Source organism: Saimiri boliviensis, chromosome 8 (assembly GCF_048565385.1).
Source record: "Saimiri boliviensis isolate mSaiBol1 chromosome 8, mSaiBol1.pri, whole genome shotgun sequence".
Lineage (NCBI taxonomy): Eukaryota > Metazoa > Chordata > Mammalia > Primates > Cebidae > Saimiri > Saimiri boliviensis.
The window spans coordinates 681,592-704,455 of NC_133456.1; the positions used below are offsets into that span (position 1 = coordinate 681,592).

Sequence of the window (22,864 nt, forward strand, 5' to 3'; positions counted from 1 at the left end):
AGATACTTTCTTTTTTGACCTGGTTATGATGTTTCTATTTGTAACTCAGCCTATCAGTATAGTCCTCTTGATACTGAGTACACTGAATTTTCAGACCTCAAATAGATTAATCTGAAACTATAAATTCTCTCCATGTTCATGTTGGTTTTTTTTTCCCTTTAAAGTCACTTAGTTGGCATCTGTCTCCTCATGTTGCCAAACTCCTCTGGACTGTCACGACCATCATTGTCCCTGTTGTTTGCTCTCATTGATGCTGCTGTCTTTTTTTTTTTTTTTTTAGATAGAGTTTCACTCTTGTTGTCAGGCCATGCTGCAGTGGCACCATCTCGGCTCACTGCAAACTCCGCCTCCCGGGTTCAAGGGATTGTCCTGCCTCAGCCTCCTGAGTAGTTGAGATTACAGACATTTACCACCATGCCTGGCTGACTTTTTGTATTTTTAGTAGAGATGATGTTTCATCATGTTGGCCAGGCTGGTCTCAAACTCTTGACCTCAGGTGATCCACCCGCCTAAGCCTTCCAAAGTGCAGGGATTACAGGCATGAGCCACCGTGCCCAGCCTGGTGCTGTGTTAAAAGGAGTTTGCAGCCAGGCATGGTGGCTCACTTCTGTATTCCTAGCACTTTGGATGGCTGAGGCAGGATGATCACCGGAGCTCAGGAACTCAAGAACAGCCTGAGCAACATAGTGAGACCTCATCTCTACCAAAAAAAAAAAAAAAATTTTTTTCATCAGCTGGGCATGGTGGCTCATGACTATAGCCCCAGCTACTCAGGTAGCTGAGGAAGGAGGATCGCTTGAGCCTAGGAAGTTGAGGCTGCAGAAAGAAAAAAGGAGTTTGCCTCCCTCCATTAAAGCAGTGGCCTTATCGCCGGGGGCGATGGTTCACACCTGTAATCCCAGCAGTTTGGGAGGCTGAGGTGGGTGGATCACGAGGTCAAGAGATCGAGACCATCCTGGTCAACATGGTGAAACCCCGTCTCTACTAAAAATACAAAAAATTATTTGGGCATGGTGGCGTGTACCTATAATCCCAGCTACTCAGGGGGCTGAGGCAGGAGAATTGCCCGAACCTAGGAGGCGGAGGTTGTGGTGAGCAGAGATTGCGTCATTGCACTCCAGCCTGGGTAACGAGCGAAACTCCGTATCAAAAAAAAAAAAAAAAAAAAAAAAAGCAGTGGCCTTGAGGCCTATTCATAAGAAATAAATTCCTCCCAAACTTGGGACGGCCTTCTCATCATGAAGTCCAACATTATACGACTGGTCACAGTTGTGGTCACAACTTTATTTTTATTTTTATTTTTTTTGAGATGGAGTTTCGCTCTTGTTACTCAGGCTGGAGTGCAATGGCGCGATCTCGGCTCACCGCAACCTCTGCCTCCTGGGTTCAGGCAATTCTCCAGCCTCAGCCTCCTGAGTAGCTGGGATTACAGGCACGTGCCACCATGCCCAGCTAATTTTTTGTATTTTTAGTAGAGACGGGGTTTCACCATGTTGACCGGGATGGTCTCGATCTCTCGACCTCGTGATCCACCCGCCTCGGCCTCCCAAAGTGCTGGGATTACAGGCTTGAGCCACCGCGCCCGGCTGTGGTCACAACTTTTTAAGATCTAAATTTTTAAAACATCTGTCTGTGAGATTTTTTTTTTTTTTGAGATGGAGTTTCGTTCTTGTTACCCAGGCTGGAGTGCAATGGCGCGATCTCGGCTCACCGCAACCTCCGCCTCCTGAGTTCAGGCAATTCTCCTGCCTCAGCCTCCTGAGTAGCTGGGATTACAGGCACGTGCCACCATGCCCAACTAATTTTTCGTATTTTTAGTAGAGACGGGGTTTCACCATGTTGACCAGGATGGTCTCGATCTCTTGACCTCGTGATCCACCCGCCTTGGCCTCCCAAAGTGCTGGGATTACAGGCTTGAGCCACCGCGCCCAACCAATTTTTCTCATATCATTCGTTTCTTGAACAGAAAGGCGCTATATCTCTGTTTGGACACATACTAGCTCTGGATCCTTGAACAAATTATGAAACTTCTCTGATTCTTCAATTCCTCATCTGGAATTTTTTCCTGTTCTCTTGATGCCACTCTGTTTACCTCTAGGTGTAATGACTGAATGCTGAGAGGGCCCCCAGGGTGCATGGATTGTAATTCCTTGTGTATTGCCCAGCACCAAGTTTGTACCCTATTAGTGTCTCTCAGCTTGACGAGCCACTTATGTATACTTATGATTATGAGAGAATTCCCTGCAAGTTTGCGGGTATATGAGTTCTTTGAATTCTGAGGCTGAGAATAATAAATAGCTGATGTACTATAACTATCAAGATCCTAATAATTATGCACACACCCCTTCACAATATCAGCTGTTGTCACAGCTTCTCAGAAAAATAATTGATCTCCCTTCCCGAACAAATAAAAGTCAATTTATTTTTTTCTTATTTTTTAAAAGACAGGGTTTCACCATGTTGGTCAGGCTGGTCTTGAACTCCCGACCTCAGGTGATCCGCCCGCCTTGGCCTCCAAAGTGTTTGGATTACAGGCGTGAGCCACTGCGCCCGGCCATAAAAGTCAGTTTGATGTCTCTAAGCAATTGCATGGAAAACTCTCTAAGTGTAAATGTTTTGGAAAAAAAAAAAATTCAGCTGCAAAGTCAATAGGTGCTTACTGTGAAAATCAAGCATTTGGAAATGTGTTTACAAACATGCACATGAAGTTGCTTTAAGTTCAGCTCTGTAAACCCCCTAAAATGAGACAAAGCTGTACGTATGTAAGCTAAAAAAGGTGAAGCGTAACTAATGAGTTAAGTGCATGCCTAAAGTAAAGCTATTTGTAATACTTTAACGGAATGATTAGTTATGAGACTCTGAAGCAGAAATGAGAAAAGCTCCGCAGACGTGTGTGAAGGGGAGATACCTCTCTCCTCTCTTGAAAGGGGAGCATCAATTCCCACAGTAGTTCAGGCTTCTAGTCCTTCCCATAGATGAGTAAGAACTCTGAGTAAGTTGCCCCAAGTTGCAATTGTTTTGTAGACTGCCCCCACACGCCAGGAAGAGCTCCCGCGCCCATCTCCGAGTCTGTCTAGGCAACTGCTCAGCAATGAGAAGCTTTCCTCCTGTGCTGACCAAGATAGCTAGGAGCCAACCAAGTGTTCCTCTTTCCCATCCGCTGTGTCGCCACATTGCTTGTTGACTGGATGCCAAAACTTCTTCTAAGGAGATGAGTTAAGGACCTTTAATTAGGGTTTTGAAATTCAAACCCTAAACAACCTCCTAAATTTGATAGCAATCACCAGATTGCCATCTAAAAAGGAACTTTACAATTCCATTAACAGTTTTCTGACACCTTTTGACAAGAAATCAGATCTCAGTCATCTTTTTAGTTTTGACCAATCTTATTTTTCATTTTTTTTTACTTAAAAAAGTGTTACTATAAAAGGACACAAATTTTTGCACATGTTTGTAAAGTACTTAATTTTTCCTGAGGTGGAGTCTCACTCTGTTGCCCAGGCTGGAGTGCAGTGGCACAATCTCCACTCAGTGCCACCTCTGCCTCCCAGCTTCAAGCAATTCTCCTGCCTCAGCCTCCTGAGTAGCTAGGATTACAGGCATCCGCCACCATGCCTGGCTAATTTCTGTATTTTTAGTCAGGCTGGTTTCAAACTCCTGACCTCAGGGGATCCACCTGCCTCAACCTCCTCAAACGCTGGGATTACAGGTGTGAGCCATCGTGCCTGGCCCTTCTATTTCTTTCATGAATTGTTTGTTTATGGCTTGTTTTCTGTTTCAATAGGTTTTGTTTTTGTACTGATCCATAGGATTTTTTTTTTCACATATTCTGTATATTCTCCCTTTTAAAAAGTAATATGTTGCGCTTATTTCCTGTCAGTTGCCCTATTTACGGTTTCCACCGTACAGATGTTGTATGTGTTCAGGAGTTTAGGGTGAGCTTATTCCCAGTCTCACCATCCCACCTCCCCTCACCCCCCCAGCCTTCAGTAAAAGAGAGTGAGCAACGAAGACCTCTGACACTGACAGAACTGGCCGAATATGAGGACACCATCATTTATGAGGTTGCAAGTAAGTTTCCTGGTAGACTTGACTCCTTTTTTTGTACAATCGTAATAGTGGGAAAATCATCACAGTGGGTATCTGCATATGCAAAAATGTAGCTGAGACTCTAGCCTGAAGCAGAGATTTTGGAGAAGTATGACTCTGCTTAAAGCAACTAAACTGCTTTTTGCTAATGTGATCCATTTTCTACACTGTGGACAGTCATAGCTCTAAATTAGGATTTAGACTGCTTTGGCACTTACTCTTTCTGAGATGTACATATTCTTTAAATAACTGCTTATAGGAGATAAAACGCCAAGACAGCCAGAAGACTGCACTGGCAGGATCTTCTCCTCGAGTTGGAGGAAGGATTGTATGTAAAAAGGATTAGCTTGGTGAAGCTCAGTCATGAATGAGATAATGTTTGAACTCAATGTTCTCTGACCAGTGTGTCAAATTAAAAAAAAAAAAAAATTGAACTTGACCTTGAAAATTGTTTTTTAAAAGAAACTTGTTGAACATGTACTGTAAAAGAAAAAAGTTAAATATTTTTATGATTTAAAAATTATTTTATAAGAACATTTTAGTTTAATTTTTTTGTATTTAAAAAATTATACATCATGTGCTGTAAGAAATTTAAAAAGTTAAATTTTTCGTAAAGATTATTTTATTTATTTATTTATTTATTTTGAGACGGAGCCTCGATTTGTTACCAGGCGCCACACTGGAGTGCAATGGCGCAATCTCGGCTCACCGCAACCTCCGCCTACTGGGTTCAGGCAATTCTCCTGCCTTGGCCTCCTGAGTAGCTGGGACTACAGGTGCACGCCACCATGCCGAACTAATTTTTTGTATTGTTAGTAGAGATGGCGTTTCACCGTGTTGGCCAGGATGGTCTCGATCTCTTGACCTCATGATCCACCCGCCTCGGCCTCCCAAAGTGCTGGAATTACAGGCATGAGCCACCGCGCCCAGCTTATAAACATTATTTTATAAGAGGATTTTTATATTATAAAATTTTTATATTTTAAAAATTATTTTATAAGAGGATATTGTGGCTGGCCTGTTGTCACTTTATATGTAGCTCCAGTCCTGGGGTTCACCTACTACGATGTGATCGGATTGTCGTGCTGAGAGCACACCCTTATGAGTAGGTCTCTCCTACGAGGAGTACACCAAGCGCCCCCAAACTTTTTACACAGGGGGCCAGTTCACTGTCCCTCAGACCGTTGGAGGGCCGCCACATACTGTGCTCCTCTCACTGACCACCAATGAAAGAGGTGCCCCTTCCTGAAGTGCGGGGGGGGGGGGGGCGGATAAATGGCCTCAGGGGGCCGCATGGGGCCCGCGGTGCCGGTGCCGTAGTTTGGGAATGCCTGGAGTAGACATTCTTGCCATCAATCATGTCAGGAAAGGCTATACTTGGGACAGGCCATGAGACTTAGAAGGCAGATCTACAGTGGGGATGAGGAGGAAATACTTTCTTTGGTCTGTTGGAGAGCACACATTTACAAGTGCTGAATGGCCTCCTGTGGCGATGTCGGGAAACTGGCCTCTACCTCTCAGTGGCACACAGAGGCCACAGCCTAGGAAACAGCAGCATTGATTTCAAAGAGGTTGCACCACCATAATCAAAAAACAAACCTAGCAAAACGGGGCCAGCCCTATATGAACACTGCCTGAAAATGATGATTTTAGAGGCCTTTGAAAGACCCTGCGTGGCCCAGGAGTCCTGTCCTCCTTTGTGGCTTTTCCCTTCCTGGCTTATTAGAATACATTTTCTATCAAAAGGCTGAATTAAATATACATATATTGGGAGAGCATTTTGTTTTTCAAAATAGTGACCAAAAACACTAACCCGGAGAGGACTAAAAACTTTTAATTCCATCTCCCTACTTAGGCCTTTGTCAGTTTCCACAGGAATATCAAACATTTACATAATAGCAATCACGTGCCCATACAGTAATACATCCTGAATTTTTACAAATTAATGTTACACAGATCAACCGCCCCCCCACCCCCCGCCGCCACCACCACAGAGAGTTACATAGTGGTGGTATCTCAGAAAGAACAATGAATTTGTCCCTAGGTGCTTTCCTTTGAGTCACAGCTGCAACTCAGGCAGTAATCACTTAACCACCTAACTCTGTTCCTTCCTTTCCACCAGGACTGGCTTGCAGGATGAGCGAGAGGAACAAACACAAGGCCTGGTGCGTGGCTGACTCATGGTGGGCAATGGCTGGTAGTTAATATTTTTCGTGTTATTTTTTAAAGTCAACATGTGACTTCCTGAACTGATGGGTTTTGTCGCAAGCACTGTGCCGAGCCTTCTTTGCAACAGACACTGTTTTCATCCTCATTGCACTTGAGGAGAAGCTGTAGTATCTCACTTTACACCTGACAAACAAGCAGCCCACTGTGGATAAGCCACTTACCAAAAGTCACACAGCGGGTCAGTGGAAGAGACAGCTTTTGAACTAGGTTGGGGTGAACAGCAGATACTGGCCACTACCAAATGTGAAACACAAATGTCACCTCCGAACAGCAGATAGCCTCTCTTCTTAGCACATTACTTTGTAGATTCAAAAAGTCCAGAAGGCCAGAGTCGATGAGGTGCAATACAGTTTTAGTTTTTAGGCTCATGAACGAGAGAGGTCAATGAAGAACCCGGGAGAAATTAAAAGAGCAAAGTAAACCTCAACACCAAGAAGTTCAGATAGACAAGATAGACAAATTCCCTCACTTCGCTATCCTGATGTCTCAAGAGCCACGTTTAAAATTACAAAATCTGTGTGGGTTATGTCAAAGGCAATCTGTAGAAAGGGCAAAGAATATGAATTATCTGAGCCCTTCAGCTTTTTGTTGTTGTTGTTGTTAGTAAGATTGGGAAAACAACAAATGGTACTTCCCAGAGCTGTTGTTATAATTAAGACAAATACCAGAGCAGTTTGGGAGGTGGAGGCAGGCGGATTCCTTGAGGTCAGGAGTTTGGATCTAGCCCAGCCAACACAGTGAAACCTTATCTCTACTAAAAATACAAAAATTAGCTGGGCGTGGTGGGGCGAGCCTGTAATCTCAGCTACTTGGGAGGCTGAGGCAGGAGAATTGCCTGAGCAGGGAAGGCAGAGGTTGCAGTGAGCCAAGATCGTGCCACTGCACTCCAGCCTGGGCGACAAAGCAAGATCCTGTCTAAAAAAAACAAAAACAGCCGGGCGCGGTGGCTCAAGCCTGTAATCCCAGCACTTTGGGAGGCCGAGGCGGGTGGATCACGAGGTCGAGAGATCGAGACCATCTTGGTCAACATGGTGAAACCCCGTCTCTACTAAAAGCGCAAAAAACTAGCTGGGCATGGTGGCGCGTGCCTGTAATCCCAGCTACTCAGGAGGCTGAGGCAGGAGAATTGCCTGAGCCCAGGAGGCGGAGGTTGCGGTGAGCCGAGATCGCGCCATTGCACTCCAGCCTGGGTAACAAGGGCGAAACTCCGTGTCAAAAACAAAACAAAACAAAAACAAAAACAAATATATATATTATATATACGTATATATAATACGTATTATATATAATTATATATGTACATATATAATATGCATTATATATAATATATAATATATAATTATATATACATATATAATATGCATTATATATAATATATATATGGGGGGAGGGGGAGAGAGAGGGAGAGAGAGACAGACAGACAGACAGACAGACAGTGAGAAGTACCAGAGAGCGCATCACAGATGGACTTTGTTCCACTTCAGGACACACTGCCAACTTTGAATTGCATCCAAGTCTGTGGGTCTTCTCTCCGGGGTCATTTGATGGCACGTGATTACACTGCTCAGTGCCCACAGGCTGCAGCTATGACTTGAATGTTTCTAGACAAGGAATTATTTGACAGACACGTTTAAGAAGCGTTCAGAGCCATCCCAGTAAGAGGACATGAATAACGTAGGCTTTTTTTCTACGGAGCCAAAAGGCAAAACGCACGTTCCACCTTCGTTCTCCCTAAAGCAATTGCTTCAGAAGACAAAAAGGACTCACACGTTTGCCCTTGGCGGGCGGAGCCCGGAATTCAGGAGCTCCCTGCACACTCCTCCCCTCGGATGGGCCAGACCTCGGGCTGGGCTTTGTGTCACAGCCCGCGGCGCCGCGAGCCCCGCTGTTCGCCTCCGCGCCCGGCCGCCCCTCACTCCAGCTCCTGCAGCTTTGCGAACGCGCCAGGGCGGGATGGGAGTGTCTTCTCGGCGGTGGAAATCGATCCTCCTACCTTGTCCTGAAGCCACCCGCCGCCTTTCCCCGTCCCTCCCTCCGCGGTGATTTTCCGGCCCCGGCGCCCGGCGAGGGCGCGCGGTGGAGTCCGCCCCGCCCGAAAGGTAGGGACTCGGCTGCGCTCCCGCGTCGCCGCCCGGGGGACAGCGAGGCCCGCAGCCTCCCGCCGCCTCGCGCCTTCCTCCGCGAAGCAGGGGCGGCCGCGGCCACCGCGCAACCGGTGCCAGCCGCGGAGCCGCAGCGCTCGGCGCAGTCGCCCGGGACCCGGACCCCGAGCGGCGGGCAGCGCGCGGGCCGTTGGGAGCCTGAGACTCCGCGCCGCGCCCCCCTCCCCTCCCCCGCCGGATCCGGGGGGCAGGAATCGAGCCCGCGCCGCCTCCCTCCGGTTTCCGCCGGCCGCGGCTCCGGGGGCCCGATGCTGCAGGCGCCGCGGGAGAGGAGCGGCCGGCTGGAGCGAGCGCAGCGCCCCCGGCCGTCGCTGCCGGGCCTCGGCGGGGCCGTCTTCGCCGCCGGTCTCGCTGCGGGTGCGCGTTGCCCGGGTGAGGGGGACCGGGGTGCGCGGAGCCCGCGGCCTGGGGGCTGTGCCGCCCGGACCCTCCGGCGTGTCGGCCTCCGAGGTCGGGGTGGGGTGGGGACGCGGAGGGCTGCTCGCCCCCCACACGCCCTGCCAGCCCCCGGGAGCGCGGCGTGCGGAGACTGCGGGGGCCGCGGGCGCTGGGACCCGCGAGCCACCGGGGTGCGCCGCCGCCGCGGCCGGGAGGGCGCCGGGGGTCCGGGAGCCGCGGACGGCGGGCGGGGCGCGCAGCGTCGCGGTCGGCCCGGAGCCGCGCGGGCAGGGAGGGTCTGTCTGCCCGGGGACCCTCTCGCAGGAGCCGCCGGCGAGGCCGTGCGGTCGCGAAGCCGGGAGCAGCGCCCGGCGCCCCCTTCACTGCCGTTTTCTTGTGCAAGGGTCTGCGCGCGAGGGGGGCTGGGGGGCTGGAAGGTTCTGGTCTCCTGCCGTAGAAAGTTTTCCGAGAAACGCTTCTCCCCTCCGCGGTACGGCGAGACCTAACGCAGCAGGCACCGAGGCGGCCGTTTAGGGGAGAGGAGGGCGCGGAGTACCTCGCGGCGTTTGGGCTGCTGTGAATTTTCGGGCTAAGGGACAAGCCACTTGTCGCGGTGCGGCCGCCGGCCCCGGAGCTCCCGGGAATCTCGGGCTTCTTTCCTAGGTGCTGTTATTTTGGATTAAAAGAAAATCTATAAAAAGCGAAGTCCAGAAACCAAAACAAACCCAAAACACCGTTTGTATTTTTTAGTATTTTCGGTAGAGGGGGTTGGCGGGGCGGTGGGGAGGGGCAGGCGGGGCAGGAGAGGCTGCTGTTGAAAAGTAATGTTTAAAAACCGCGTGTGTGTTGGGGGGCGGGGTAGGGGTGGAAGTAACATAGTGACTGCTAGTGCATCGGAAACCACAGCGATTCTCAACGCCAAGTCCCATTTCCCTCACGAGGACCAGCTGGGTGCTATGAGTAGGTGGATGGCTCAGGAGGCTGCAGAGCGGCTGGGCGCTCCTCGTGCTCTGGGCTCCCGTGTCCACGCCGACCTTTGAGCCTAGTTAACTCCCCGGGTCTCCAGTGGCCACCTCTATTAACGCTAGCCCGAATGTTTGACTTGGCGGTCTTCAGTCTTCCTCACCTAGCTGCAGACCATGAAACTGTCTTTGTATTTACAAGGAGACGTTAAATATTTGGGAAGATCTGCTCAGGCTGCCGGGTTATTTTCCGTCTGAAAGCATGCTGATTTGACATTCACAAGTTGGTTTGTTGCTTTCTTTTTATTTCACTAAGAACTGCTCTTCATACCAAGATCTGCGAAAAAAGATGCCCTTAGATTGTTATTTATTGTCTCTTGAGTAACGCCAGATTCATCAGAGGCTCTTTAGATAATGGCAGTTTTGCTTATAAGAAGATAATTTTTCTAGAAAGTGTTGGCTGGCTCTGGTTTCCTAGGCTGTTCTCATGGTTGAGATCTTCATTCCTTGTCATATCGCTTTCCTCGAATTGTTAAGTATCAGTCCCACGTTGAGCTATGTGTTGTTTAAATGGTGCAGTACCATGGGACTGCAATTTTGACTACATTTCGGTATATTTATTGGAGATACTTTGTTCTCATGCCCTAAATCAATTAAAAAAAAAAAACAAAAAAAAAACAAGGCCAGGCGCGGTGGCTCAAGCCTGTAATCCCAGCACTTTGGGAGGCCGAGGCGGGTGGATCACGAGGTCAAGAGATCGAGACCATCCTGGTCCACATGGTGAAACCCCGTCTCTACTAAAAATACTAAAAATTAGCTGGGCATGGTGGCTCATGCCTGTAATCCCAGCTACTCAGGAGGCTGAGGCAGGAGAATTGCCTGAACCCAGGAGGCGGAGGTTGCGGTGAGCCGAGAACGCGCCATTGCACTCTAGCTTGGGCAACAAGAGCAAAACTCTGTCTCAAAAAATAAACACCAAAAAAACAACAACAACAAAAAAAAAACCCAAAAAACCAAAAACCTTTAAGGCTTAGAGAATAATAGGAAGTGTTGACAGAGGAATACCGTTAAGAGACATACCGTTTAAAAAACATCATTTTAACATCTCCTGTTAAATTGAAAATTGCAAGTTTTTCTCATTCAGTGGCAGAGGACTGGATTTCACAGCCATTTTATTCTGTTGGAGACATTTCTGTGTTCCACATCATGTGGGAGCTTATGGGAGAAGTGAGTAATGCCAGGTTTCCCACATTTCCCTGATAAGCAATCATCTGCTAACTATGCAGACTGCCAGATGGCTTCGGTGGAAATTGTGCTTCCATCCAGGATTGGGGACCAGGGATCTGTTCAGCATGCAGTTTAGGTGATGCTTATTGAGAAGGTGAGGGAAGCACTCCTTTTTGGCACCCACTCTGATTCGTGGTGTGTTTTCATAAGCCATTTTATTTAATCTTCCTGACAAAACTCCTGCAAGAAAGGAATTTTTAGCCCCATTTTATAGCTTAAAAAACCAAGATTGCCTTAGGTTGAGTTGCAGTGGCTCACATAAAGCTCTGACTCTACCTCTGCCCACACCATCCCAGGAATGCTCTTTAGTATACGTTCTGCACAAATTCTTCCATTCTCTGTATGTATCTTTCTCCTTTGCCTGGCATATCCTCATTTATGTATACCGTGGTCTGAATATACCTTTCTAGTTATCCCCAGGCTGGGCTTCTTGATTAGGTGGTCTGCATACTTTGCCTTCCTTTTGACAGCTTCAGACTTTCACCAGCTAGGTACCTTCTGTCTTCTGCACATCTATCTCTGATGTGCCACTTAGGTGTGTGGAGCCTGCTGGAATCTAGGAGTTTATTCTCTCGTCAAGATAGGAGGAAGGCAGATTTTGTGAAGCCTTCATGGAGTTTGAATTGTATTCTAGTTAGAATGGGATGTCAGGAGATTTTTGATGAGAGCTCAATTCAGTCTTCACCTAGTGGTGATGGGCTTTCCCGTCTCTTCTTTTTTTTTTTTTTTTTTTTTGAGATGGAGTTTCGCCCTTGTTACCCAGGCTGGAGTATAGTGGCGTGATCTCAGCTCACTGCACCTTCTGCCTCCTGGGTTCAAGCAATTCTCCTGCCTCAGCCTCCTGGGTAGCTAGAATGACAGGTGCACACCACTACGCCCAGCGAATATTTTTCTATTTTTAGTAGAGACAGGGTTTCACCATGTTGGCCGGGATGGTCTTGATCGCTTGACCTCATGATCCACCCGCCTTGGCCTCCCAAAGTGCTGGGATTACAGGCTTGATCCACTGCACCTGGCCCTCTTTCTTTCTTTTTGAGATTGATTCTTGCTCTGTCGCTCAGGCTAGAGTGCAGTGGTCTGATCTCTGCTCACCGCAAGCTTCGCCTCCTGGGTTCAAGTGATTCTCCTGTCTCAGCCTCCCAAGTAGCTGGGATTACAGGAATGTGCCACCACATCTGGCTAATTTTTGTATTTTTGAAATAGAGACGAGGTTTTGCCATGTTGGCCAGGCTGGTCTTGAACTCCTGAACTCGGGTGATCTGCCCACCTCAGCCTCACAAAGTGTTGGGATTACAGGCATGAGCCACCACACCTGGCTCTCTCCTGTCTCATCTGTCTCTCTTTCATACACACAAACACACAAATTTCTATTCTGAGTTGCCTTTTCTTTCTTCCTATTAATTGGCCATAATCAATTTCACCTCTCTTTTCCCTAGGGCAGAGCACAGGAACATCACAAAAACAGTATTCCTTTGATGTTCTCTTGTCCTTTGATTTCAGGATGTCTCATCATCACCACTCTATTAGTATCTAGGGAGGTTTGCCACAATTTTTAGAGAAAAAAGTATTTTTGAGATTCTTTGGCCCATTGTTAACTTAACATACTTAGCTGCTAACATACAAAAAAAACCTAATTTTTGGCTTTCTGTTTAATACAGTGGCATAAAACCTCAAGAGACCTAGCTCACATTCAGTGATACCCAAAGGCTCAAAGTAAAGGGATGGAGAAGACTCTGCTAAGCAAATGGAGAACAGGAAAAAGCAGGGGTTGCTATTCTGTTCTAATTTTATACAAAACAGGTTTTTTTTTTTTTTGGAAGATGGGGTTTCACCATGTTGGTCAGGCTGGTCTTGAACTTCCGGCCTCAGGTGTTCCGCCCGTCTTGGCCTCCAGGGTGTTTGGATTACAGGCATGAGCCACCACGTCCGGCCACGAAACAGATTTTAAACTAACAAAACCCAAAAACAGAAATGGTGATAAGGTTTGGATCTGTGTCGCCCGCAGGTCCAGATTCCATTGTAATCCTCAGTGTTGGAGACGGGGCCTGGTGGGAGGTGATTGGATCAGGGACGCAGTTTCTGATGGTTCAGCACCATCCTCCTGGGTGCTGTTCTTGTGATGCTGAGTTCTCGAAATATCTCGTTGTTTAGCAACCCCACCCCCAACTGCATTTCCTCCTACTCCAGTTATATAGGATGCGCCTGCTTCCCTTTCACCTTCCGCCATGATTGTAAGTTTCCTGAGGCTTCCCAGCTGTGCTTTCTGTACAGCCTGAATAACTGTGAGCCAGTTCAACCTCTCTTCTTTATATATTACCCAGTCTCGGGTATCTCTTTCTTTTCTTTTCTTCTTCTTTCTTTTTTTTTTTTTTGAGATAGGGTCTCACTCTGTTGAACAAGCTGGAGTGCAGTGGCATAATCATTGCTCACTGCAGCCTCAACCTCATGGGCACAAGCAGTCTTACCACCTCAGCCTCCTAGGTAGCTGGGACTGCAGGTACATGCTGCCACACCTGGCTGATTTTTAAAATATTAATTTGTAGGGACAGGGTCTCACTGAGTTGCCCAAGCTAGTCGAACTTCTGGGCTATAGTGATCCCCTGCCTCGGCCTCCCAAAGTGTTGGGATCACAGGCGTCAGCCACTGTGCCCAATCTCAGATATTTCTTTATAGCAGTGTGAGTCAACTAATACAGATGTGCATTATATAATGGTAAAGAGTTCAATAGGAAGACCTAATTATCCAAAATACATGGAGAATTGCCTGAACCCAGGAGGCGGAGGTTGTGGTGAGCCGAGATCGTGCCATTGCACTCCAGCCTGGGTAACAAGAGCGAAACTCCGTCTCAAAAAAAAAAAAAACAAAAAACAAAAAACCAAAACCTAACATCACACATAGAAGAACTGGAGGGACAAGAGCAAACCAAGCCTAGAGCTAGCAAAAGACAAGAACACAGGAGCACCCAGATTCATAACAAAAGGTACTACCTATGAAGAGATTTAGATTTCCACACAATAATAGTGGGAGACTTTAACAACCCATTGGCAGTATTAGACAGATAATCATGGCCGAAAATTAACAAAGATATTCAGGACCTGAACTTAACACTTGGCAGAATGTACCTAATAGACATCTACAGAGCTCTCCACCACAAAACAACAGAATGTAGATTCTTCTCAACTGCACATGGCACATACTCTAAAAATCAGCCACACAAATGGATATAAAATAATCAGCAAATTAAAACCAAAATCATATCAGCCATGCGCTCAGACCACAGTACAATAAAATAGAAATCAATACTAAGAAAATCACTCAAAACCATACATATGTTACATGAAAATGAAAGAACCTGCTCCTGAATGACATTTTAGAAAACAGTGAAGTTAAGACAGAAACCATGAAGTTCTTTGAAACTAATGAGAACAAAGATACGGTATACCGGAATCTCTGGGACACAGCTAACACATTGCTAAGAGGGAAGCTTATAGTGCTAAATGCCTACATCAAAAATTCCAAAAGATCCCCAATTAACAACCTAACATTGGCCGGGCGCAGTGGCTCAAGCCTGTAATCCCAGCACTTTGGGAGGCCGAGGCGGGTGGATCATGAGGTCAAGAGATCGAGACCATCCTGGTCAACATGGTGAAACCCCGTCTCTACTAAAAATACAAAAAATTAGCTGGGCATGGTGGCGCGTGCCTGTAATCCCAGCTACTCAGGAGGCTGAGGCAGGAGAATTGCCTGAACCCAGGAGGCGGAGGTTGCGGTGAGCCGAGATCATGCCATTGCACTCCAGCCTGGGTAACAAGAGCGAAACTCCGTCTCAAAAAAAAAAAAAAAAAAAAAAAAACCAAAACCTAACATCACACATAGAAGAACTGGAGGGACAAGAGCAAAACAAGCCTAAAGCTAGCAGAAGACAAGAAATAACCAGTGTCAGACCCGAGGTGAAGGAAATTGAAACCAAAAAACCCATACAAGATGCCATATAACCACAGGCTTCCTGTCTTTGAGCTGATTCTATGAAATCCCCTTTCCCATAACATTAGATTTTAGTCTTAAAAGGAATCAGTCTACTCCTTCTGACCTCTTAGTGGGGTTTTCATCTTAGGAAATGTTCTGTTGCAGATATTTAGGCAGGAACCCTAGAAGGAAGTCTCAAATGCTTTTATTAAAATCTTGTGCAACTTGTTAATATGTAGAAGTCCTTAATATATTAATGGGTAAAGGAAGTAGATATTGGGAATGTGTGCATTTTCTGTGGTTAGCGTAGGGTTCAAGAATAAAAGGAGAGCATAGATGTTATTTTTTTAATTCCCTCTTTTTTTTGGTGGATAACTCACTGCATTTAAAAACTGCAACATGGGTTATGCAGTTGCATTTAGATGAGAGCAGTGAGGCAATAGATAATATAGGCATTAAAGTAGGGTACAAATGGATTTTTCAACTACATTTGAGAACAGCACTTAAGTTTATTTTATTTTATTTTATTTTTTTTGAGACGGAGTTTCGCTCTTGTTACCCAGGCTGGAGTGCAATGGCGCGATCTCGGCTCACCGCAACCTCCGCCTCCTGGGTTCAGGCAATTCTCCTGCCTCAGCCTCCTGAGTAGCTGGGATTACAGGCACGTGCCACCATGCCCAGCTAGTTTTTGTATTTTTAGAAGAGGCGGGGTTTCACCCTGGCCAGGATGGTCTCGATCTCTTGACCTCGTGATCTGCCCGCATCAGCCTCCCAAAGTGCTGGGATTACAGGCGTGAGCCACCGCGCCTGGCAATTTAATTTATAATCTCTCTTAATTGATTGTCATAGTTAAAGGAGCTTTCTGTTGTAAATGATCTTGTGAGATAAAGGACATTGCTGTCAAAATATCTTTAATATTTAAAGCAAATATTTCAGGTAAACGTCAAAGTGATTAGGTAATTATTCTTTTTTTTTTTTTTTTTTTTTTTGAGACGGAGTTTCGCTCTTGTTACCCAGGCTGGAGTGCAATGGCGCGATCTCGGCTCACCGCAACCTCCGCCTCCTGGGTTCAGGCAATTCTCCTGCCTCAGCCTCCTGAGTAGCTGGGATTACAGGCACGCACCACCATGCCCAGCTATTTTTTTTGTATTTTTAGTAGAGACGGGGTTTCACCATGTTGACCAGGATGGTCTCGATCTCTTGACCTTGTGATCCACCCGCCTCGGCCTCCCAAAGTGCTGGGATTACAGGCTTGAGCCACCGCGCCCGGCCACAGGTAATTATTCTTGTTTTATCCCAGCTATGCTACAATTAAATGATAAATAATTGGATTTTTTGATGAACAGGATGTAAGGAAATATGTATGCTTTGGGATCATGAAGTATCTAAATATTTTGCAGGCATGAATTTTTTGGAGGACAAATCTGGCTCACTTATTGCAAAAATCGTTTTTACAAATTGGATGTGTATGGCTCTTCTGCTTTAATCAGAATTAAAAAATCATAATCTTATAAGAATCTTATGTTCAGGCTCTTGAATTATGACCGTCAATATTGTTGGACATATACTTTTCATTATAACCTTCCTCAACCATGATTTTCATTATGATTTTTTTTTTTCTGCTCAAAAATCCAGAATATTTCTTCCGCTGATCTTTGAGGTTTTCTGCTGTCTCATGTTGCTGACTTCCGTTTTATTGTCCTGTTTGATGCTGCAGCCACGCAGGCCTCCTGGAGCTTTAGCTTGGGCTGTACTTGACACCCAGTCTCCTTCCCCTTCACACTCTCCCATCTCAGCCAGGTTATAACCTGTGTTCGGTTTCCAACTTCATGGCTTATCATTGCATGACTCTGAACAAATCGCTTCACTTCTCTGAGCCTTACTTTCCTTATCTATAAATTTGAAATAACGTCCACATCACAGTCATTGTGATAATGAAAAAGAAAACACATCCAAGTATTTGAACATAGATTCTGCCAAATGTCAAATATTTAATCAGTGTTATCTGCCACTATTACTGTCATAACTCTGTTTTTATAGCTATTATGACAATTCTATTCTTCCTCAACTAGTTAAAAATTGACTTTCCACCGAAAGCCTTTCGGATTGGTCTTACATATCTATTTTTTTCCTCATGTATGTTTCCTTAGTACCTGGCTTCCCTTTGGACTTTGTTAATCTACCTATGTTGTTATATTTCTTTCATCATTCTTCAGTAAATAGCAATAATTGGGCAGCTGTCATGTGCCAAGTACTCTGCTATTATTAAGGGGTTCATTGGCGTACAGTAGAGGGATGCACTGTGTGTGTGTGAGCATGCGTGTATGTACATATGCTTTTAAGTGGAGTTGGGGAAAGAAAACCTGTCCATTGAATAGAGCTATGAATTTTTCAGAATAAACTAGGCTTACAGAGCAAAAAGCCTTCTTTCCAGATGTCCGTGAGAAAACTTAACATTTTTAAATCTGAGATTTTTTTTTATGGTTTAAAATGTAGGAGTATTATAGTTATCCCTGTTCTTGAAACAGCTTTACCTATGCTTTCTTGGATTCCTGTGTCATTATCCAAATGCAGGGTAGAGATAGAAAGGGAAGTCCTCCTTGAAGAACAGAATCCCAACAGATGATTCCAGTTCATATCAGGGAGCGGGAGTGTTGGGGGAGGGAAATTGCGGAGTGTGGGTGAGAGGAGAGGGAGAACATCATTCTGGTCAGCAGAAATGGTGTGATCGAAGGTGCTGAGACATGAAACAGCCAAGTACGATTGAGGAGTGTACAGAAGAGGTGTTACCAGAGCACAATGTCAAAAGTTGGGCGATTCAGGAGATGAGGCAGGAGAGGCCATAGGAGTCAGTTGGATGAGACTTAGAGACCTGTGGCTTAAATATTTATGTCTTTCTATAAGGCACTTAGGGAGGTAGGTCTATATAAGCAATTTATAACAGGTAAATTCTACATGTTACTTCTAAACTTGGACTTGGGGCTTACAATATGCATGTAATACATTTCTTCCAATTGCTGTTTTCACAAGAATGTGATGAAAACATTAGAGTAATATGTAATTGATATTTAGCACTCATTTTGAATAACTTGAAGTGTTTGAAGGATGGAAATGTGGCCGGGCATGGTGGCTCACACCTGTAATCCAAGCCCTTTGGTGGCCAAGGCGGACGGATCACCTGAGGTCGGGAGTTCAAGACCAGCCTGACCAACATGGTGAAACCCTGTCTTTATACAAATAAGTAAAATAAAATAAAAGGATGGAAATGTGAAGTTCCGTTTGTGATTTCTGAGATGGGGGATGATATGTAGAGGTTGATAGTAGAGATGGGCTTGGATAGGATGGAGATACCCAATAAGAAGAGTCAAGAGGGTCACTACAAGTGTGTGGCCTTGAACCTTTCAGTACCTTCTTCATATGTTTTACGCAGTAGAGAGCCAAGTGCTTTTCATCCACAGCTTCATTTTCCACAGTTATGTATGTCATGATGTACATACGGATCTTCAGCAATATTTGATTTGCGGTTCTGTGTTGGCATTGCAGTTAACTTTCGGTTTCCTTGCCCTCTCCACTCCTTTGATTTGATGTATCAATGTGTTATTCATAGCTTATGCAATATGTGATGTTAATATTTAACTCTAAAAAATCTTACGTTTTTACCTCAAACATATGTTTTCTAAGTTCGAGTGTCGTCCAGTAGCTTTTAACTCTGTCTCTTTGAAGTGTTCCCTCTTCCTTGGAAATTAAGCATTTGGACCCAAAGCACCCTAACCTCAAGACCTTAAAATTCCCACAGAAGAATTAGGTGTGAAAGAAAAACTCTGTAACTTACTTGAACTGTAATTAGCCTGAAATTGGAATGTGGGAGAGAGGTCTGCAAGGAGGCTAGGAAAACAGAGCAAAGCAGAGTATCAGCATATTTCCAGCACTGTGCCGGGGAGATCACACCCTTATTCTGCGGTCCGTGCTTACTAAACAACTTTTTAATTATCACTCGTGGATTTGCCGATAGAGGTTGCCAGTCTGCTGGTTCAAATATAGAGACTTCTTGGCTCTTATATTTTTCTTTTTCTTTCTTTTTTTTGAGACAGGGTCTTGCTCTGTTGCCCAGGTTAGAGTGTAGTGGCAGAATCGGGGCTCACTGCAACCTCTGCTTCCTGGCTCAAGTGACCCTCCAGCCTCAGCCTCCTGAGTAGCTAGGAACACAGATGTGAGCCACTATACCTGACTCTTTATTCTTTTTTTTTTTTTTTGCATTTTTTTGTGGAAATGGGGTTTCACCATGTTGCCCACGCTGGTCTCAAACTCCTGAGCTCAGAGCGATCCATACACCTGTCTCCCAAAGTGCTAGGATTACAGGCTGAGCCGCTGCGCCTGGCCTATTTTGTCTTAATTTAAATAACTCCTCTTAGGAGTTGTGCTTCTCAGGTGAACAGACAACTCAAGTGTCGGAACCAGCAGGGCTGAGCTGCCAATTCCTGGCTGTGTAACTCCTCCCAAATAATGTCCCTCTCCGAGGTCCTACCTGGGCTGCCAAGCCCCCTATTTCTTGGATAGCGCCATCTTCTCTAATGTTTTGTAAAGTTTTTATGGAAATATATCAGACATACAGAGGAGTACGCAAAGCATATAAGTACAGCTCAATAAATGTCCGTACAGTGAAATCACTCAGGCAAACTGCCTCCAGATGAAGAAATGGGACAGTACTGGCACTCCGGAAGGGCACCACGTGCTCCCATCTGGTCACCATTACTCCTCACATGTGACCTCTACTCTGACTTTTGCCACCATAGACTAATTCCTGTTTAACATTAATGAGCACCTGGTATTCTCAATGACCTAAAACATTAGGATCCGGCCAGGCGCGGTGGCTCAAGCCTGTAATCCCAGCACTTTGGGAGGCCAAGTGGGTGGATCACAAGGTCGAGAGATCGAGACCATCCTGGTCAACATGGTGAAACCCCATCTCCACTAAAAATACAAAAAATTAGCTGGGCATGGTGGTGCGTGCCTGTAATCCCAGCTACTCGGGAGGCTGAGGCAGGAGAATTGCCTGAACCCAGGAGGCGGAGGTTGCGGTGAGCCAAGATTGCGCCACTGCACTCCAGCGTGGCGCCTGGTAACAAATCAAGACAGTAAAATACCTGTTGTTTGAAGCTCCCAAGTAAGTGGCACTTGGTTTCAGCAGTCAGAGGGCGCAAAGACAGGGGTTCTGCCCTGGGACTGCCGCTCTCATCCCTCTTCTCTGCGTACCGAGTACACTTAGCTCTTGGTCCTGAGGCTGGCCCAACGGAGTAGTGGCTACAGCCTGTCCAAGCTGCGGATCCCTCAACTGACTCACAAACTGCTTGTCTTGCCTCTGGTGACTCCCTGTCTGCGCTGTGCCCCAGGGGCAGCAGAAGGTTCATTATCATTATATCATTTTCTTCTTCTTCTTTTTTTTTTTTTTTTTTTTGAGATGGAGTTTCGCTCTTGTTACCTAGGCTGGAGTGCAATGGCGCGATCTCGGCTCACCGCAACCTCCGCCTCCTGGGTTCAGGCAATTCTCCTGCCTCAGCCTCCGGAGTAGCTGGGATTACAGGCACGTGCCACCACGCCCAGCTAATGTTTTGTATTTTTAGTAGAGACGGGGTTTCACCATGTTGACCAGGATGGTCTCGGTCTCTCGACCTCGTGATCCACCCGCCTCGGCCTCCCAAAGTGCTGGGATTACAGGCGTGAGCCACCGCGCCCGCCCATTTTCTTCATTTTTTTACTGGCACTTTGAGATGGAGTCAGTTTGCTTCCTGACACGCTCCGGGTTGAGTTTTGCAGACCTGCCCTTCCGCACCTCACCTGGGTCTCCGTAAAGTGTCCTTACTCATCCCCCCAGATCCAGATTGGGCCCCACCTCTGGTGTCCAGTTTTTCCAGTTCCTCTGGCCCCAAAAACATCTTTGATAGAAAAAAAATATTAGCTCGCTTTGTTTTTTAAATGAAATCCTGATTTTCCAAAGAGTGTGGCATGTTGTAAATAAAAGCTGCATTTTCCTGAACTTTAGCCTATGAAAGATTCCTTCTTATTTGAGAAAATAAGCCCTCAGATTAAAAAGCAGCCCAACAATTAGACTTTGGTTAGTAATAGGGAATTACGCAGAACGTGCTGGACATGGGATGGACCTTCCTCAGCAAAGGATTGGCTTTAAACTGCCTTGCAACTGATTTATTATTTTATTTTTTGGAGATGGAGTCTTGCTCCGTCCCTCAGGCTGGAGTGCAATGGGGCAGTCTTGACTCACTGCAACCTGCGCCTCCAGGGTTCAAATGATTCTCCTGCCTCAGCCTCCTGAGTAGCTGGGATTACAGGCACTTGCCACCACGGCTGGCTAATTTTTTTGTATTTTTACTAGAGATGGGGCTTCACCATGTTGGTCAGGTTGATTTAGAGCTCCTGACCTCAGGCGATCCACCTGCCTTGGCCTCCCAAAGTGCTGGGATTACAGGCGTGAGCCACTGCGCCCGTTACCTCACCTGTTTTTTGTTTTCAGCTGAGTTTCTGGTGTTAGGGGAATCACAAGGAAGGTACTGTTGTGAAGTCCCCAGAGTGACTCTCTAGGCTCAGTCCAGTTCCTGTGTTCTCTGTTCGTGCCCTTTTGCTTTGGGACCTAGGGCGTCTGCTGCTGGCATTTTTTTTAAATGCTCTTAGCACAGACTGTCCTTTGGTCTTTAATGTCCACAGCCTAGAGTGGATGTACATTCTTCACCTGTCCCTTTCTGTTCTGTTCAGAAGCAGCAGAATATTGCTAGCAACTGTGGGAAAGTCTTCAAGACGTTTTACAAAATCACAAACATAGGGGACTTTCAAAAGTTTAGATAATTCTAGTTTTGGTTTCTGGTCTGTTTGACCTTCTTGATTCTCTTGCTCAGCCTCTTTCAGCTTCCGCCTCCTGTATTTTGCCCTTTGAGGAGGGAGTTTTAGGCTAAATATATATTCTATATAATGGACATTTTATATAATTGAAAAAATATAAAACAGTGCACTTTGAACCTGTAGTTTAGAGGTCAGGGATAGGGCAAGGGGTAAAGTGTGTGTCATGTTTTATTATCTGTTTAAACGAATGATCATGTGGGCTTGCCTTTAGTACGTCTGTACTTTTTCAGCTTAGACAGTCCTTATACCCTGAGATTTCTTGGCATGTGATAGATGGATAATAATTATCTGTGATAGATGGATGGTTGATGGATAGATGGATGAGATAGGATGGATGGGTGGATTGGTGGATGGATGGGTGGTTGGATGGGTGGATGGATGGGTGGATGGATGAATGGATGGGTGGATGGATGGATTGGTGGATGGATGAATGAGATGGACTAGAATGGATGGATATATGGATATGTGGATAGATGAACAAATGATAGGGCTGTTCCATCTGCTTGGCCAGTTTTCTCAGTAAACTCTTATACCAGTGATATGAATTTCAGTTGATTTCAGGGCTGCCTCCTGAAGCCTGGAAGGGTTTTCCTAAGCCCAGGAGGATTTCTTAAGCCTGAACCAGAGATCTAGAACTGATAACTCCGTAGCTTGCCTATGGAATGTACTAAAATATTGTTGTAGTAGTTTGTGAAAGTGTGGCCAGACTCCATTCTAACCCTCAGTGTGCTGTGAGTGATGTTTTTCACTGGGAGCCTAGATTTTTTTTTTTTTAATTTACCTTCTTGGGGATTGTGCACACTTCTGTAGAAGAGACTTTGCTTCTCCCCTTTCCCCCAGAAGAGAAACATCCTTTGAATTTCCTTTCGTATTTTCTAGACT

General features: G+C 46.0%; 2 protein-coding genes across 4 annotated transcripts in view; both read left to right on the forward strand.

Annotated features, from left to right (window-relative positions):
- LOC104650163 (ferritin, heavy subunit-like) overlaps positions 1-4,529 on the forward strand; it is a 51,126-nt gene extending 46,597 nt beyond the window's left edge. The window contains exon 8 of the mRNA XM_074403535.1: positions 3,984-4,529. Within this exon, the coding sequence (XP_074259636.1) occupies positions 3,984-4,003 (20 nt within the window). The 3' untranslated portion in view covers positions 4,004-4,529. The remainder of the gene's footprint in view (positions 1-3,983) is intronic.
- Positions 4,530-8,203: 3,674 nt separating this feature from the next.
- The window catches only part of ST3GAL6 (ST3 beta-galactoside alpha-2,3-sialyltransferase 6), a 71,445-nt gene continuing 56,784 nt past the window's right edge, over positions 8,204-22,864 (forward strand). The window contains exon 1 of one of the 3 annotated variants that reach the window (XM_039477270.2): positions 8,204-8,417. The gene's annotated coding sequence lies outside the window, so the exon portion shown is untranslated. Of the gene's footprint in view, positions 8,418-8,599; positions 8,853-22,864 lie in introns of those variants that run through there. The other 2 variants (XM_039477272.2, XM_039477271.2) reach the window with 2 other exon arrangements.